General features: G+C 48.1%; 1 protein-coding gene across 3 annotated transcripts in view; it reads left to right on the top strand.

The window, feature by feature from the left end:
• The first annotated feature begins 763 nt into the window (after window positions 1-763).
• Window positions 764-18,088, top strand: part of MAN1C1 (mannosidase alpha class 1C member 1) — a 67,727-nt gene continuing 50,402 nt past the window's right edge. Inside the window, exon 1 of one of the 3 annotated variants that reach the window (XM_075721776.1) lies at window positions 764-1,327. In XM_075721776.1, the coding sequence (XP_075577891.1) occupies window positions 764-1,327 (564 nt within the window). Of the gene's footprint in view, window positions 1,328-12,817; window positions 12,833-18,088 lie in introns of those variants that run through there. The other 2 variants (XM_075721778.1, XM_075721777.1) reach the window with 2 other exon arrangements.

Raw genomic sequence — 18,088 nt, 5'->3', positions numbered from 1 at the left:
GCGTCCCGGGCACCCGGCCCCGCCGGGGGTTCCTCGCTCCTCCTCAGGGCGCGGATCCTCCTCGGCCCCAGCGCTGCCCCGGCCGGAGAGCCCGGCGCTGGAGGGGATGGTGCAGAGCGGGGAGCCGCTCGCAGACGAGTTGGTGGCAAGTCTGGGGAGAGGCAAGAGGAGCTAGCGTGGCTGGAGGGCGGGGAACGGCCGGGGAGGCGGCAGAGCCTGCGGGACAAAGGCTTAGAACGCCGGCTGCATCCTTCTTGGTGTTGACCGAACGCGCTCCTATCTCCCCCCCTCGCAGAAATGCTGCAGCATGAACCTACCGCCTAGAGAGAAGGGACCGCGCCGCCTCGGCCCCGCTCCCTGAGCCGGCACCGCTCCCCGAGCCAGCCCCGCAGCAGCCGGCCGGCGGGGAGCCCGCACCGGGGACTGACACCGGGAGCAGCCCAGCCCAGCCCTGCCGCTCCGCCGCCCGGCTCCGGCGGGATGCACTCGCCGTCGCCTTCATGCCGGGAGGGGGGACTCTGAACCGCGGCTCCGCGCCCTGCGAGGCTCTCCGGCAAAGGACCCCGGGCAGCGGCGGGGACCCCGCGGCTTAGCCCGCTCCGGAGCCATCCACGTGTCCGCCGCCGGCGGTGCCCGGTGAAGGCGCCCGCTGCAGCCGCTGGTGCGGGGCGGGGGCACCCCTGAGCCTTTCGCCGCAGGAGGCAGCGGCGGCCCCCGGGGTGGCGGCGGCGGATCCCGCCCGGTGGCCGCGATCCGGTGCCCCATGGTGCTGCTGCGGAAGCTGCCGGGCATGCCGGGCTGGCCGGCGGCGCTGGGGCTGCGGCTGCCGCAGAAGTTCCTGTTCCTGCTCTTCCTCTCGGGCCTGCTCACGCTGTGCTTCGGGGCCCTCTTCCTCCTCCCCGATTCCTCCCGCTTCAAGCGCCTCTTCCTGCCCCGCCGGGCCACCGCCTCCGCCTCCTCTTCTTCCTCCGCCTCCTCCTCCGCCTCCTCCTCCTCCACCCGCGACACCGACCTGCCCCGCAGCCCCCCCGCCGCCGCCGAGCCCCGCCACGCCAGCCCCGCCGCCCCCCGCCGCCTCCGGGAGAAGCTCCGCTCCGCCGCCCGCATGGCCGGCCCGCCGGCCCACACGGCGCCGGGCTCCCGGCAGCAGGTGCAGGGCGGCGAGCGGCGAACCGAGCCCGCCACCGGGGCTGCCCCCGCCCGGGAGACGCGAGCTCCGTTCCGCTTCGACTACGAGCGGTTCCGCCAGAGCCTCCGCCACCCGGTGCGGGGCAGGCGGCCCGGCGAGGACCCCGAGACCCGCGCCCGCAGGATGAAGATTAAAGAGGTGAGGAGACCCCGCGCCGCCCTCGCCTCCCCGCACGGCCGTGGCCCCCCTCGGTCAGCTCTCGCCTCCCCTCACAGCCATGTCCCCCCTCAGTCAGCTCTTGCCTTCCCTCACAGCCATGTCCCCCCTCAGTCAGCACTCGGCCATGTGCCCCCTCAGCCCTCACCTCCCCTCACAGCCATGTCCTCCCGCGGTCAGCCCTCGGCCATGTCCCCCCTCAGTCAGCTCTCACCTCCCCTCACAGCCATGTCCCCCCTCAGTCAGTCCTCAGCCATGTCCCCCCTTAGTCAGCCCTCACCTCCCCTCATGGCCGTGTCCCCCCTCAGTCAGCACTCGGCCGTGTGCCCCCTCGGTCAGCCCTCACCTCCCCTCACAGCTGTGTCCCCCCTCAGTCAGCTCTTGCGTCCCCTCACAGCCATGTTCCCCCTCTGTCAGCACCCAGCCATGTCCCCCCTCAGCCCTCACCTCCTCTCACAGCCATGTCTCCCTTCAGTCAGTCCTCAGCCATGTCCCCCCTCAGTCAGCTCTCACCTCCCCACATGGCCGTATCCCCCTTCAGTCAGCCCTTGGCCATGTCCCCCCTCAGTCAGCTCTCACCTCCCCTCACAGCCATGTCCCCCCTCAGTCAGCCCTCACCTCCCCTCATGGCCGTGGCCCCCTCAGTCAGCCCTCGGCCATGTCCCCCCCTCGGTCAGCTCTCACCTCCCCTCACAGCCATGTCCCCCCTCAGTCAGTCCTCAGCCATGTCCCCCCTTAGTCAGCCCTCACCTCCCCTCATGGCTGTGTCCCCCCTCAGTCAGCACTCGGCCGTGTCCCCCCTCAGTCAGCCCTCACCTCCCCTCACAGCCATGTCTCCCTTCAGTCAGTCCTCAGCCATGTCCCCCCTCAGTCAGCTCTTGCCTCCCCTCACAGCCATGTCCCCCCTCGGTCAGCCCTCACCTCCCCTCACAGCCATGTCCCCCCTCGGTCAGCCCTCACCTCCCCTCACAGCCATGTCCCCCCTCAGTCAGTCCTCAGCCATGTCCCCCCTCAGTCAGCCCTCACCTCCCCTCACAGCCATGTCCCCCCTCAGTCAGCCCTCACCTCCCCTCACAGCCATGTCTCCCTTCAGTCAGTCCTCAGCCCATGTCCCCCCTCGGTCAGCTCTCACCTCCCCTCACAGCCATGTCCCCCCTCGGTCAGCCCTCACCTCCCCTCACAGCCATGTCCCCCCTCGGTCAGCCCTCACTTCCTCTCATGGCCGTGGCCCCCTCAGTCAGCCCTTGGCCATGTCCCCTGTCGGTCAGCTCTTGCCCCCCCTCAGCCCTTGCCTCCCCTCATGGCTGTGGCCCCCCTCAGTCAGCCCTCACAGCCATGTCCCCTCTCAGTCAGCCCTCACCTCCCCTCACGGCCATGTCCCCCCCTCAGTCAGCCCTCGCCCTCAGCCATGTCCCCACTCAGTCACCCTCCCTTCCCCTCCTCATCCTCTCTTCGTTGCCTCCGCTCTCCTCACACACCCCTCACCCCCCAGCCTTGCCCCCATTTCCCACACAGGCCCCTCATGCCCCTTTCTCCCTCCTTTTCCCGAGGAAGGGGAATTGGGGGGTGTCTCTCCTGCCCTGCGCTTGCAGAGTGTCGGCGGGCGTGCACGCCCGTCCGTGTCTGCACACACCTCCGCTCACCGGCGAGGAAATGTTAGGGCAGCTTGATAGGGTGTGACTAGAAATTAAAGAGCTGAAATTAGGGAAAGGGAAATTTCAGCTTGGTTATTAGGAGAAAAAAAAAAAAAACTTGCTCGGCGGGCGATGTCTGTGGTTGTGCAAGAGGCTCCCTCCCCGGGGTGTCGGCGTAAACCTGGCTGCTTTACGCAAAAGCTGGTAGATGATGAAACTTGTGCTGGTCCGTGGGGATGGAGGGATGGGATGTGGCCTTGCAGAAGTCAGGGAGGAGGCGTGAGGCTGACTGTCCCTGTAAATCGTTTTGTCGCTTACTCCAGGTGGAGTTGGCTCGGGACTTGTTACCCGCTAACAGCGACCTGAAGGCTGCCCTCGCTTAGTCCCCGATGAGCCTGGGTAACATCATCGGTGGGGTTACGGGGGTGGAACAGAGGGGAGAATTTGGCCTGGTGCCTACAGTCCGTGCATAAAAGCCTGGCAGCCTCGCAAACGTTGCAGAGCAATCTGTGACCTAGTTAACCAAGAGCTATAGGTTCTGTGTAGTAGTCGATTGTGTTTGTCGTATCTTTTGCTATGATGGTTAACCAACTTGGAGTCAATTTTGGTCTAGTAAGAGGAGCCAATAAGTAAAATGCACAGATTTAATTAAGCAGAGTATAAATTTCCTGGCTTTGTTCTCTCACAGAGGTGTAGGCATTCAGCAAAGATGCTGCCCCAGGTTGAACGAGAAGGAAGTCAAAGAATAACACACCGAGGGCTTTAATCCGCTGTAACCTGCGTTTTAAAAACAGTTTTTTAAAGCTTCCCTCCTGATACCTATGTCAGTCATTAAAACAAAGGCTGCACCGCTGGTAAAACTCCAACTTCTCTGCCAGGCAGCCAGACACAACACACCCAGGGGTGCTGGGTTTCTTTATGATCCCAGGCGTGATTGAGCCATCGTTTCGTTCTGCATCTCAGCTGCAGGGTATTTGGAATATTCCAGTACCGGGCCCTCTCATGTGCTTGGAGTTGTGGAGCGTGTGCTTGAATACGCTGCAGGCTCCCGCTTTCAAGGTGCGCTAGGGTAGGAGAGCATACCCGTGAATAACCCAGCTTCCACTCTGTACAAACACATCAAACTGGAAATCAAATGTATGAAAGCTAGTGGAATTCAGTCCTTTATTTGTAGTTAATTATTTTTTAAATATAGGATTATTGCAAGTTGTATGAATTCAGCCCCATCTGTTTATAACAGCCATAATCAGTGCCGGGTAGCAGAGTTAGATTTTTCAAGGATAAGAATCCATAAATACTAGTTTTATGCTGACAGCTAATTACTCTTCAAACAGAGCCCTTATTCCTTAAAAGTGCCTGCACTTCTATTTATTCAGAAAGAGAAAGAGAGACAAATATGGTGCTGAGATATGAGACTGAATGTGCAAAACAAGGGGGGGTGATGGAGCTTGTGGAAGAGATAAGGTGTGTCCTTCTTTTGCGAATCAGAAAGGCATGAGGAAAACAAACTGAGAGGCTAGAAGACAAATGCTGTATAAAAAGAAACAGATGGGTAAAAAAAAAAAATTGCAAGGAAGAAATAACTCAAGTCATGATACTGCATTTGGGTTAGCAAATATTCCTCGCATGATGTGAGAGATGCCAGCAGGGGCAGGTAGTGGGGTTGCTGGCCATCTTAAGGTGTTGTGTGCAATAGCAGCGAGTAGCTTTTCTCTCCTTCTTCCAGAGCTTTAAGCCCTGTAATTTGCTAAAATGTGTTCCAAACTGTCCTGGTACTTCAAGTTTTAGGGTTTTTTTCCTCCCCCCTTAGGCCATTCTTACAGGTCAGCACCTATATAACAAGGAAGATGGATATAGATGGGATTTGTTGATATTTTTTTTCCCCCATCTGTCTGCCAGAGCCTAGATGAAAGCCTGGAGAAAGAACTGGTGCATGATCAAAGACTAGGGCTGATGCCCAACCTAGAGACTTGGAACTTTCTATTTTCTCATAGGATCCTTCAATCTGAGCAGGAGTCTGGGCAGGCGTCTGCTCTTTCCCACCCAGCCTCTAATCTTCATGATGCTTTGGCCAAAGAAGAGGGTGTGCCATTAGTTTCTTGGCTGTTATGCGTGGAAAGTGTCGACTAATATAGTCCTGCTAGACTTTTTCTTTTTAAAAGATAGTGTTGTCCGGAGTGTGAAACCCACCACCGTGGTGTCTCCCACTTTGCTGTTTGGGAAAGCTCTGAGCAGCGCTAGGGGCACCGGAGCTGTTTGCAGATTTAAGGGGTCTGGCTGGGGATAGATCTACCTGACTGACTTGTGTGCTTTGAATGCTGTGTTTCCTAGTAGCGCAGGAAGGAAAGGAGGTGGATTAGCAAGTTGAAATGGCATGTAGAATTCTGTTAAAAGAAGTACTGTCATGAGCTGAGCTGATGTGTGCGTGCAGGTATGCTGCTTTGCACTGGTGGGTAACTTAAGAGAGTGGCAGGCTTCTCAGGTTCGACTTAGCTTTTTAAAGACAAGTCCAGAGTCAATAAGGAGTTGTTTTCCAGAGAAGGAAAAAAGAGAGCACCTGTATTGCTCAGACTGCTGGCTGCAAAAGGTCATCGGTCACCTGGAGAATTGCCTAGGATATCCTGCTGTGTGTTACTGTGGGCAGCTGAGTACTGTGGGCGCTCTGACCTTTTGAAGAAAACTGCAATAAAACCAAATAACAATCTCCCTATGCTACAGGTTGGGAAATTTAAAAGGGCCTGGGATTATTCATCTCTTAAACTGACCTCTGAAAAACGTATTAGTTCTGTAATTGATCAGTCATGCATGGCTTCAGGGAATAGCTAATTTTTTACATGTGCCAAATAGTAATCACTGATGTTCAAAAAAAAAAAAAAAAGTGGTTGTAGTTGGAAAGTGACTGCAGAAATGCCACAGTGGGATTCCATATTTATTTGCTCTCAACGATTTCCAGATCAAATTGGCTCAGTGAAAAGTCAAAATGATTTCCCTCCAACTGCCGCTACTGCAAACTCGGCCTCAGATCTGGGAAAATCAGACCGTGTGGTTTCTGCCTTTTGCATCATAACCAGTAATAAAGATTTTGCTGTTGGAGCTGAGCTGACAGTTTTGCTGATGATGGATGAAGCAAAACAGACTGCTTCTCGCTGTACTGTTGCTGCGTTGGCTTCATGGGTCTTGTAGGTAGGGAAGCGGTGGGGAGAGAGAACAGCATTTTTCTTAAGTATTTTTATACCAACTCTACTAATGACCACCACTGTTACCAGCTAGACCAGAAAGTGTCCGTCAGTGAAATTAAAGCAGCTAGCTTACTTCCAGTCATGAGATGTGAGAAAAATGTGAATGGTGGAAGAGATTTACTGGTTTTTCTTTTCGGTTTTGGGTATAAAAGGCAAGTTTCCTTGCCTGATGTCTGAGAATACCTTAACCTGAAAGTGTCCTTTGTCCCTTTCAAATAAGGGAATATGTCAAATTCAGGCAGGCTTTTAGTCCTCTGCTGGGATTGTACCCTTGGGTTTGACACATGCATTCATTTCCTCCAGATTGGTAATACTGAAGCCTATTTGTTTTACAGTGCAGTTCTCTTCATCCTGGCTTTTCCTCCTGTTTCCACCTTCATTTGCCTCACCTTGCCGTCTGCTGTCCTAAAAGAGGACACAGCTCTAAAGATGTATTTGCTTTTGAAAATCACACCCCAGGGGGAAGAAGGCCGTCAGAGTCCGTCCGTCTACACAGTTACCCTGCATCACTCTGCAGATTAGCAGGTACCCGTTAAGGTAGATCAGTCTTTTAAACACAAGTATCTTGACAGTATAGAATCATAGAATCGTTTAGGTTGGAAAAGACCTTTAAGATAATTGGCAAGAAACAGGAATGTTATCAGGAGTTCAGCTTTCGCGGAACATTAGTTGGTGTTGGCTGGCGAGTTCCCTTTGTGTGGTTTTGACAGTCCTGAGCAGTGATGCCTTCCGCAGTGGAAAAGCGCGTGTTGTTGGGCAGAGCTGGCGAAGCGCTGCTTGTTCTCCTGAATTTGTGCCGCAGCCCTGACCCCTGGTGGGAGAAGCGTCTGGTCAGAGGCTCGCTCCTCTCCCACGCCTTCATGGAGGCCGTGGGTATTCTTGGGGGATTTTGCAGGGGTGCGTAAGCACCGGGAACTGGATTGCGAGTGCCTATTTATTGAAAGCAGGGCTCAAAATGGTTCTCAGTTTGAGTTACAACTGGCCTGTTGGTACAACGCTGTGAATCACTTTATCGGTCGTCCCTGATCCATCTCGTTTCTGAAGCCAGCAGTAAAAAGGTTTCAGACATCTCCCTTTCCCTACACTGTGCAACTTCTATTCTTTCATTTGGAGAAAATGCCTTTTCTTTCTGTAATCTGGGGATGAACAGTACTACAAGCAAATAATGTAATCTGTCAGTGGCTTCGGTACGTGAGTCACACCACGCACCAGTTCTAGGTGGAAGTGCACCTCCCCACATGCATTTTCTTTCTGAGACCTGTGGAAAACATCTAATCCTTTGTGCTGGTCAAATGTAAATCCCGTGACTTCCAACAGACTTACTTTGGACACTGGGGGTAAACAAAACTGTTCTCAGTAATATACTGATTATAATGGACTAGAATGATGGTCTCAAACCAGGCAGATAGACTACGATCAGATCATAATTCTTTCTCTGGGGTAGAGATACTGTTGCAGTGAGAGAATTTCTCTGCGGTTTGAAGCACTGGCTGGCTCCAGGCTTGCTGGAATTTTCCTTTGCTCCATGCTCCTTCTCATGCATTTATTTACTGAACCTGTGAGAAGGATACTGTATTCTAAATCCCACAAATGGTGCATACAGTGTCTTTTTTTGCTTCACTAGCCTCTGGTGGATTCATGCAAACAAAATTTAGACCTCACCTGTCTCAGCCTCTTTCGGCTGTAGGGTATATGGTTAATTGACTAAAAATATATTTGTTCTGTTGGCATAATGCATGAGTATAGAAAATACTTCACATGCTGTGATCCGTGCTACAGTGCTGCTTGCCTTGGAGATGCCGATGATACCTTAGTGCACGCTATTACTGATATTACTCGAGCTGAGGGCATTTTGGAATTTGAAAGTACTGTGCAATTTGAAAACATTTGTTCTTAGCTACAAAATCTAGCACTGAAAGCACTTGTTCCACAACAACTAGATTTGGTGTGAGACTGGTTTATAAACTGCCCCTTAAAGACAATGCACTATTCGCACAACAGCGGAATTGTTGGAGTGTGTAACTCTCCAGGCAGATTACAGATAATGACTGAATGCAAGCGCTGGACATGGTGAAATGGGTTTCCAGGACACGCACAAGCGTGTTGTGCAGAAGGACCTACACCTTGCTGAATTACTTCAGTAAATACACATAAGCTCTCTGAAAGTTTGCAAATATAAAGAGAAGGGGTTTAGGGCAGCAGGGCTGGAGCCTGGCTACGGCCTGTCGGTAACATCCTGCTGTAACAGCGCCCGCGTGCCCTCGGGGAGCAGCACCAAATGTGGCCGTGGTCTAAGCGGGGGTCGCACAGCGCGGGGCTGCGCTAGGTGAGGCTGTGCCTCACGGTGCGGTACCAGTGACACGGTCCGGTGACGTGGTACCAGTGCCAAGCTCCCGTCAGCCCCCATTCTGCCATCCATCTGGGGACTGTGTGTATGCAGTGGTGCAAATATTTACTAAAAAGCAGTCACCTCGGTTAAGATTCCATCTTTCCAGCCAAAATATTTATAGACTCCTGATTAACTTTTTAATCAGTGGTTAAATCTACCCCTTAATCGGAGAAAGATTTTTGTGTATAGTGTTCTTTCCTTTGGATCTGTATGCAAGGCTTTACCAGATGATGTTAATCAATCCTGTTTGTTTTACTCTATTAGTCTTATTATTGCTTAGGTTGTTTATAATTTTGTTTTGATGTTTCTGAATATGTTTTTCAATATTTAAAACAATTCAGGTTTTAGATGGGAGACTGAGACGGGGGAAAGGAAAATGTATCTTAGATCAGTCTGTCATTTAGTACCGAATTTAAAACTGACGCGAAGCTGTCAAAAGGAGAAAGCAGGAAAGAGTATTCACTTTGTTGGTGGGAAAAGGAAATCTTGTGCTTGGAGCATTTTAATTTTTATACTTAGGAAAGAGACTAAATTTACATTCCCCAAAAAGTACTACTTTTCACTGAACACTGAATGGATTTGGCATGAGGCGCGAACACACTCCCATGATTGCTGTCTTTACTGCGTATCCCCTTGGCGCTTCAGTTCATCATATGACACAATATTTTGGAAGGGCTCCAGAGAAGCTGTCGCGGGCAGTGGTGTCAGTGATCCGTGCATAATGCGAGTGTATTGTGCATGATGGACCCAAACCGTTGTAGGAAGGAGAGCGCAGTGGGAACACTGAAGGACTGGATAATAAACATCCTCTATTTATGGGACAGGGACGTTACTCATTTGTACTCTTACGAAAGGAGGCAGAGCATCTACTGTTAATTAGAACAGGACACTTGGTCCTGGGTTCTGCTCCTGACGGCAGATTCATTGTGTCACTGTATGGATCCAGTATGCACCTCTGTAAAATGGGCGTAATTTTTTTTTATCCCCAATCCAGCAAGCTAATACGAGGCATAAAACTGTTTCCTCTTGGGCACTTCGGCATTCCCTGGGAGGATGCTGGAGCATAAGTAATGGCTAGAGGTTGCACTAAACTGAAGTGGCTTTAGTGCTTTCCTTTTGCATCTGCTTATCTTGACAGCAGAGATGCAGAGTCTCTTGTGTGTGTATCTGCTGCATGCTAGAATCAAAGGAGAGACCTCAGCAGTGTTTAAAAAGGGAAAGTGTGCTCTCAATGCTTGCTTCTTCCCTTAGCAGGAAGGCAATGGAGCCTGGCTTTCTAGGAATGAGTCCTGGGTGCCGAAACCCCCGTACGTGCTTAGACCCCAGCTCACACAGTTTGTGACTTTCCCCATCCCTCTGTTTGTAGTTCCTCCTGTGCCACCCACCCCTGCCCAGTGGTGCCTGTTGCTTTTCCCAGTGTCCCCCCTCAGCTGTGCGGGCCAGAGGCAATGATCTAGCTCTGGGTGCTGGGTGCCCATAGCTGCCCGCTGCTCAGCGGCCTGTGGCTGAACAGAGCAGGAGCTTGTGCTGCTCTCCTGCTTTTAGAGGGGCACTCTGTGGGTCTCCCCTCCAGCCCGCTGGCAATTTGCACTGAACTTTAGTTTCTTTGTGAGCTTTACCCTCTGTCAAACCTGATTGAAGTTTTCCAGCTCAGAAGTTACTTGGGAGGATGGGCAGATGACAGCTGAGCAGAAAACAGTTCTCGGGCTTATTTGAGCTAATTGTTCCGATGGTTGTGATTGAGTGGGAGCCAGGAACTCGTCAGTTCTAATCTGCCCTCCAACACTTCTATTGCATGGCCATAGAGCTGCTGTTATATTTCTCTCTCCCTTAGTTTGTGGGTAGAACGATATCCTAAGAGTAAGGCTGCAAAGAATAATAAATGCAAGAGACTTCAAAATTCTGCAGCATCTCATTGCACCAACAGCACTTGCCCAGGATGATGATATACAGTGAAGCTGTATGTTCAGTACATCCTAGCGAATGTCTCTTCTCCAAGAGCTGGTACTTGCTTCAGAGGAAGTCAGTGACAGAACTCCCACTGATTTATGGAGCAAGATGGCTCTGAAGACTGTCTGTACTGAGAATTGGAACCATGTTAGTAACATCCGAGCAAACCGTGTTTAAACCAGGGTTCCTGCTCTAATTGTGTTAACATGATTTCCCTGGGCAGTAAAGAAAGTGCATAACCATGTACTTTGCAAAGTAACAAAAGATAATTATAATGTAATCACATTGCATCCATCCTAAAACCTTCCTGCTGTCTGAGTTAGCCAGCCCAGCTCACAAATAAAATGCTTCCAGTGGAAATATGGATGTTTCTGGCTCTTATTCCATCTGAGCCTCCATTTTCCTCTAGAGTTATCTAGGAAGGATGTATTTATGTTGGTAGTTCAGCATTGTGCTAGATGAACCCAAACAAGATTTCTGGTGCTGTTCTGGCTTTCTTGAAGGCCTTCCTCCAATAGTGATACCATGTTAGGATTCCTCAGTCCTGAAACATCATAGTTGTGTTTTATTATCTTATCCATCAGACATTTGTTCTGCGTGCTAGTGAGCCCCCCAACAACCGGAACATTGTTGCTGCTGGATGCGGATCTGCCCACTCTCAACAGTGGCTGCACAGTAGAATAATTCAAAAGATTGGTTTTTGAAAGGCAACTCCTTGGCTGGTGTAGGATAAAGCAGTAGACAGCTGTCTTCTGGTTCTTTCATTTCTGGATTTCAAAGACCTAACAAAATAAAATTTTGAGTTGAATATTAGGGTGAAATTTGGTAAGTGGAACAGAGTAGAAGCACAGCCAGAGCAGTACTGAGCCACTTCTACATTGGCAGGAACATGGAGTCTGTGACCTAGGAGGTGCCTTCTGTCTCTAATTTTGATGAATCTTTATGGTTCTTTTCTTTAGTTTATTACCCAGATCTCCTAGCTTTCCGTTTCTTGCTTTATTCTTTCATCAGTCCATTAATTGTTGTTGCATGACGACTGTCTAGTGCAGTGCTGGAATGATGCCAGGGCCAAGCCCTGGTCCCTCTCGTGATGGGAGGTCAGGCTAAATGAAAGCGAGTCCCCTTCATCCTGCCAGCTGAATTCTAACATTGTGCTAACATCCATTCCACCAACTTCATTTTTATTAAAGATCCAGTATTTGCAACCTGATTTGTATGATTTATTGTTGACTGAGGGACTCTTCCAAGAGTTTATTGGCCTCTGGCTAATAAATTTGCTACTGTGGTCCAAGAATTTCTTCCAACACTTTTGTAAGGTGACAACTCTGACATGAGGCTCTAAGAAGGCTGTGAGCAAGTTTCTTGTGTCTGTTATTAGCTATTACCTTTGATAAATTATTGGGCTAATCTCTGCTGACTACTTAATGCTTGAGAATTGCTCTGTTCCCCTCTTCAGAAGTTCAAATCACAAGTAACTCTTGAAAGGGGAGAGGACAGCAATGCTCCAATCTGTCCCTCCGAGCAAGGACTACAAAGACAGATGGGCAGCAGGTGAACCAGCAAGAAATCATTAAACTAAACTCATCCTCCCAGATCTCTCCTGTTAAGCCATCCAAGTGTGAGATAAAGCACGAGGTGTGCTGGCAGTTCTCGACTTCCCTCTTTTCTCCTGTTCCAGCATTTGGACTGAGACAAAGACAGTTTCCAAACAGATGTTTCTTCTGCTCCGTACGTCCGTTCTCACTGTGCAAAACAGCAGTGATGCAGGTAACTCTTGTCCTGTATTTACATTTTTTCTTTCTTTCTTTCCTTCTTTCAGTTACCGCATCTGCTTATGACTGCTTTTTGGGCCCAGGAGCCATCCATGTATCAAAAGCAATTCACGCTTTGCTGGTGCTGGGAGGAAAGAAGCAGATCAGATGCATGGTCCTGAAATGGAAAGAGTGAGACGTGTATATTGAGCTGCAGAGTGAACCTGTGACCATGCTAAGTTTTTTTTTCCAGTGTGAAAGGACTCCTTTCATGTCTTACAGTGCGGGTCCTATTCAGAGCTGTGATTCCCTTTTCCAGATTTAAGGGCCTTACAGAGGCCTGTTCAGTCTATTTAGGTTGTCATTAGCCAAGATTGTACCTCGAGCTGTGGTGTGAATCAGTTCAATTTATCTACCTGGCTTCTTACACTGACTTAGCAGCTCCAAGTCATTCATGTTCCAAAGCATCTTGCTGTGTCCCAGGCTGAGAAATCTCTTCCTCCCAAAAGAGGATGTGGCTGATGGTGAGGGTGATCTTCACTTTTGTATCCAAAAATGCTTTGGAAATGTTTTTTTTGGCTGAATGAGAGCTCTTCAGCTGTCCAGCTTGGGCTGCTGGCTTCAGAGCCACAAAGGACCCCAGCCTTACGGTGCATCATAATTTCCATAACCGTGCTTCATGGTGACTGTCAGGCTATTTCTGCTCTGGGTGAGGAGGGCTTTATTTACTTGCCTCAGGACAGCTCCGTGGCAGATTTATGCACAGAGACTTTGGCCCCTGTTTAGTCTTTCACTTCCATACCCACAGAGTATTCCTGCCATAGTCCCACATCCAAGGCTCAGGAGTACAAAGCCTTGCATCTTCTCTGTTTTGTTTCTTTTCATAATTGATCTGTTTGATGTCTGTCCCACAGGCTGTCAAACAGGTAGGCCTAATAGGTTCTAGAGATTTTCTTCTTTTTATTATTTTCCTTGAACAGAAAAATATCCCCACACTTTTTTTTTTTTTCCCTTGCAATCTGCCCATTTTTGGTTAGTTATTGCTACAGCTTCTTTTAGAGCATCCCCTTGGGCTCTAGCTCTCCAGAAATGAGAATCCTGTGCAGATGGTATCTTCAGGGAAAGAGAAAATGACTTACCTTGTCATAATGCAGGTCTGGAAAAACAATCTTACTCAGTGTTTGTGTTTCCATCCACCTTCCCTTTTAACGTGGGGGTGTTATGGTGAGGAGCTGGTGGATTCTGGCCTGGGTGTTTAACTGATCCTTGTACATCAGTCATGTGGAGTGTTGATCACTTTTAAGGATAATTTGTAGTCTTTGTGTGTAATTAGGGATTTAGGAAGACTGTGTGCTGTACATGCTTGAAGGGATGTAGCTGAAATGTAAGAGCCCTCAAGGCAGCCTACAGGTACGTCACAGTGCCCAAAATCTTAAGAGCTAGGGGAATTTCCTGCATGATTTGTGCTGCAGGCACAAAACTCAGGAGGGGGGACTCTGAGGTGACATTTGAAGAAGCACAATTACTAGGTAAGTAATTTTTTTCCACTTTCCTCCCTCAAAGCATGCTGGAATAAAAGAGTAGTCACTAAGAAAAGCCATTACCAGACTGTCCAACCTAGAGTTAAAAGGACCTGAAAAATCCAAATAATAGTGTCACACAAAGCGTATTGCTTGCTTTCTGGGTCCGCCTGCCATCCTTTGTGCATGCAACCCCTGGCAGTAGCTGTAGAAAGAGTTGCTGCGTGTTTGACAGGCACGTCCTAATATGCAACTTTGTTAGCCAAAGTAATGTTGTGAAGTGAACCATTACATTAGAATGTAAAGGTAATGATTTGTGACATCGCAGTAGTGTTGGGGAAAATATTTGCTTGATACGCCTTTTTGTGCGTGAAAGTCTGTATATATATATATTTGGATATATGGTACCTTTTCGCTTCCAAAGCGCAGCACATACGATAATTCCTGAAACTAGCATCATGGTAAAGTATAGCACAGTGTGATGTAGTTCATAGGTATATTTTAATACTTTTAAGTAGCTAATATTAGAATATTATTATCTAGTATTCCAGTATTTTACAAAGAGATTGATTTCCTATCTTCCATTGTTACTTGAACACATTCTGATATCTTCTACTTTGAAAGCACTTCTAAGTGCTACAGCTATATACTCACAACTTAAATTTCCATTTAAGAAATCGTTTGGGTGGGAAATCTGAATGCATGGAAGCAGTAAACCAGAGCTAAGTTCAAATTCTGCACAGTATCCAAAAAACCCCCAGTGTTTTATAAGGACCTTAAATTTCTTTTCCGATTTCCTCATAGAAGATGTTGCTCAAAGAGCTACTTCTGCCTTCATTCTGTGGTAATAACAAGGGAGATCATAATTATTCCTACGGTTTTAAGCTCATCTTTCTTGAAGTGTCCTCTCTTCAATTTTTAATCTTTCCTGTATCTTGCTATTTGCTTTCTGTATATTTGCCAGCACAACATCTTCACTTTCATCTGCATCACAGAAGCTATAGTTAGATTTGCTCTTCCAACACTGACCCCAATTTTTTTGCAGCATGCCAAATTACCTTTTGAGTATCCGTCGATGGAAGAAATCAGCTCTCGAATTTAATAGGGTCAGTTCCTCTGGCAAAGACTGCCGGGAGCAAACTGGACATCATGGATTGCCTTTTTGTGGAAGTTCTCTAAACCTCATGACAGCAATAGCAGTTAGAGGTAACAAGCTTAGGACCAGGAGAATCTTCATCGGTTTATTGCTGGCCTTGTTGTACAGCGTCGGCTTCGGTTGTGCTCTGGAATATCATATGTTTGATCAGTTATAGAGGCTCAGAGGAAATACGAAGCTGACAGCATTAGGGTGGCAGAGAACACAAATACCTTTTATTTCTATTAGATTTTTCCACAAGCTTTGATTCTGGGAAGGGAAGGAGATGAGACTACAGCTTTTCTCGTCTCTACTAAATCACCCTGTGCTTTGGTCTAGACTTGCAAATTTGTTCTCAAAACCATTGTTGTCCTCTTACAGTCTAGCATCTCATTAAGAAACTAACTGCAAAATCAACTGCTCTTGCTGACATGTTCCCTGATTTAGATGCAGCTCGGTCCAGCTGGGTCTTAATGCCTGAGATAGTCCTATTGAAGGGATTTTTTTTCTTCCCCCCCCCCCCCCCCCCCCCCCCCCCCGACATGGTTAAATCTAGTTGCATTAGGAATTTAATTAGGAGTTAGTTTAATTGTGTTTTGAGCTGTTCTTTCTCCCATTCAGCTTTCCTAGCAGGGGCTGTGAGTCAGGAAGACTCTTGAGTTCTATTTCTGTCCTTGTCACTAACACTAACGACCTTGGATGACTCTCTGCTGGTTTGGTGGTTTTTTTTTTCTTCCCCCCAGTGCAAATCAGGCTTCTAGTCCTGTTTTTTTCCCAATTGTGGTGGGGAGAGAGTGCTTACCTCTGCAGATCTGAGCTGAATAGCTCTCCTTTCTCAGCTGGACCATCTGCCTGGGAACAGCAAGCGGAAGTTGAAACTTTTTTTCATTGCAGCTTGCTGGAAGGTGCCTTGTGGCTGTGTGATGGAAGGTGATTTCTTTTAACTTCATAAAGAACTCCTCCATTGCTTCCAGTGATGGAGATCAGTTTTCTGAGCAATGTTCTGCTGTGTGTTTGGCTATTGTGCAAGAGAGAGCGAGCTGTGGTAGTAACTAATGTCATTAAAAAATACCCATGCATGTTTGCAAACAAGCTGCCAAGACTTTGCCAGAAAAATCTGCAGCAAAGCTCCACTCACCCGTTGCTTGAATTACTGTTATATTTACTTCTAGATAAAGCGACATGTAGCAAGTAATTCACGGTATCTATCTACCATCTAACACTAAACAATCAGCTGATGTATTTACAGTCAGTAGGCTGACAAGGTTTCAAATTTTGTTTCAGAATCTGTTACAAAGAGCTGGAGCGCATGAGAGGAGCTGTGTACTCGGGCTGGTGCTTTGGGTATGGAAACGTGAGCCCTTGTGTTTGAGGAAAAATTGGATAGAACAGTGGCAAAGGCAGCTGTCAAAGAGCTGAGGCTTTCCTGAGCTTTGGGCATCGTTCCAAAGGGTGTATTTGCAGAAACTTGCTTTTGAGGAAGTGGGTTTGCAACAGGAATCAGTCTTGTGTTATCTGGGAGGCTAAGTTACCTCCTGCCCCATTAGGGTTGTGCGTGTAATCCCAGCGTTCGCTCCCGCAGATCGCCACTTTGACTAAGTGGTGTGTTGTTACCGTGTTGATGCAGCTGCAGCAGAATAATTTATACTCTCCTGAGTCAGGGACCTTGCCCAGGTACGTGAACTTCTTGCTGCCGTATTAAGTCATCACTGACGCCAAGTGCATGTAGACAGTCGTTGAGTTTTGACCCCGCATCTGCCACTGCCATTTCGTGCAAAATGATTCTGTGTCTGCAAGATCACTGGGTGAAAGAATTTCGAGCACAAATTCACCAAGTGAACTCAGTCCCACGCTGTTTAATACACTCTGGTTATTTCTCTTTATTATGCCTAGTGCTCTTAGAAAAGGATGAGGTCCGTGTTGTACATGGATAAGCTGAGGCACACAGCAGTGGAAGCTGCCCAGCGGGTGTATGAGAGGGGTCAGGAGCAGAGAGGAAATACCTGTCCTGTTGGAGCCGATGAGATTGTGTTCACTTGGTTTTGCCAGGGCTTTCATTTGGTGGTAACAGACTCAGGTTTTACATGCAGTCACCCCTTTACCATCAGATAAAAGAAGAATGATACTTTATTTAAAAGTTAGAGGAATGAGGCGATGTTAGATTAACACTTACCAAGGTGAGACTCTGTAATGGTTATCCGTTGTGTGAAGGCCTATTAAATGAAGAAATCTCTGCAATTCACTTAAAGTTTTATTCAAAGATGGACACTAACATGGATGCTATCAAACAGGCAGGTTAGCTAGCATGTCTCTAAATTGCTCAAGTTCCTGTTGGGATCTATTGGATTTACAGTAATCTTTAATTATAAAATGTAATTACTTTAGAATGGATTATCAATGTTGGTGTCCGTTTCTGTGGGTTGCTTGGTAACGTCTTTCATGTGCTGAAGCACTATCTGTTCTGCGAGTTACAGGCTTTTAAACCCATGAAGTAAAAGCCCGTGGATATTAGTGTCTGCCTAAATGGAACCTTTCAATCAACTGGAGTTAACATGCAGCTTTTTTGTTATTATTTTGCTGTTACGTAAAAATGTTTCTAAGGACAATATCCCAAAGTAGTAGCCTGAGAGGTTGCTCAGCTTTATATTAATGATTTTAAAATAAATTCTAGCCTTTTTATAACATTCTGCCATGGTGTTTGTGGGGGTGTTTATATCTCTGTGTGATAATATTAAAACCAGCAACAGATCATAAACATGGTACTGTTTCATTGCCTTTCCCACAGCCAATCCTGAATGATACAGGTGTTTGCAAGTCTGACTAGAAAAAAATACCATCCATTATTCCAAATATAAATGGCTTATCCTGACATGTTCAGGCAGACTTTTTCTTCTGTCTGCAACACTGACAGTCGGTTCCTTTTTTCTCTGTGTCTTGTCATCTGGCAAATCATTTTTTACACAGCTGGGGAAAATATATGGCACTATATTGCAGGTTAAAAATCCAAACTAGAACAGGGGTATTTTGGGGTAGCAAGAAGGTTAGAAATGGGAAAGAACAGGTCCTAGTTTTGAAACTGATATGACAACTAATCTTCCTCCAACTGCAGAGAAAGGAAGAGAAAC

This window comes from Pelecanus crispus, chromosome 16 (genome assembly GCF_030463565.1).
Source record: "Pelecanus crispus isolate bPelCri1 chromosome 16, bPelCri1.pri, whole genome shotgun sequence".
Classification (NCBI taxonomy): Eukaryota; Metazoa; Chordata; class Aves; order Pelecaniformes; family Pelecanidae; genus Pelecanus; species Pelecanus crispus.
Note: the sequence above shows the minus strand (reverse complement) of the source record. Positions and strands in the feature narration are given on the sequence as shown.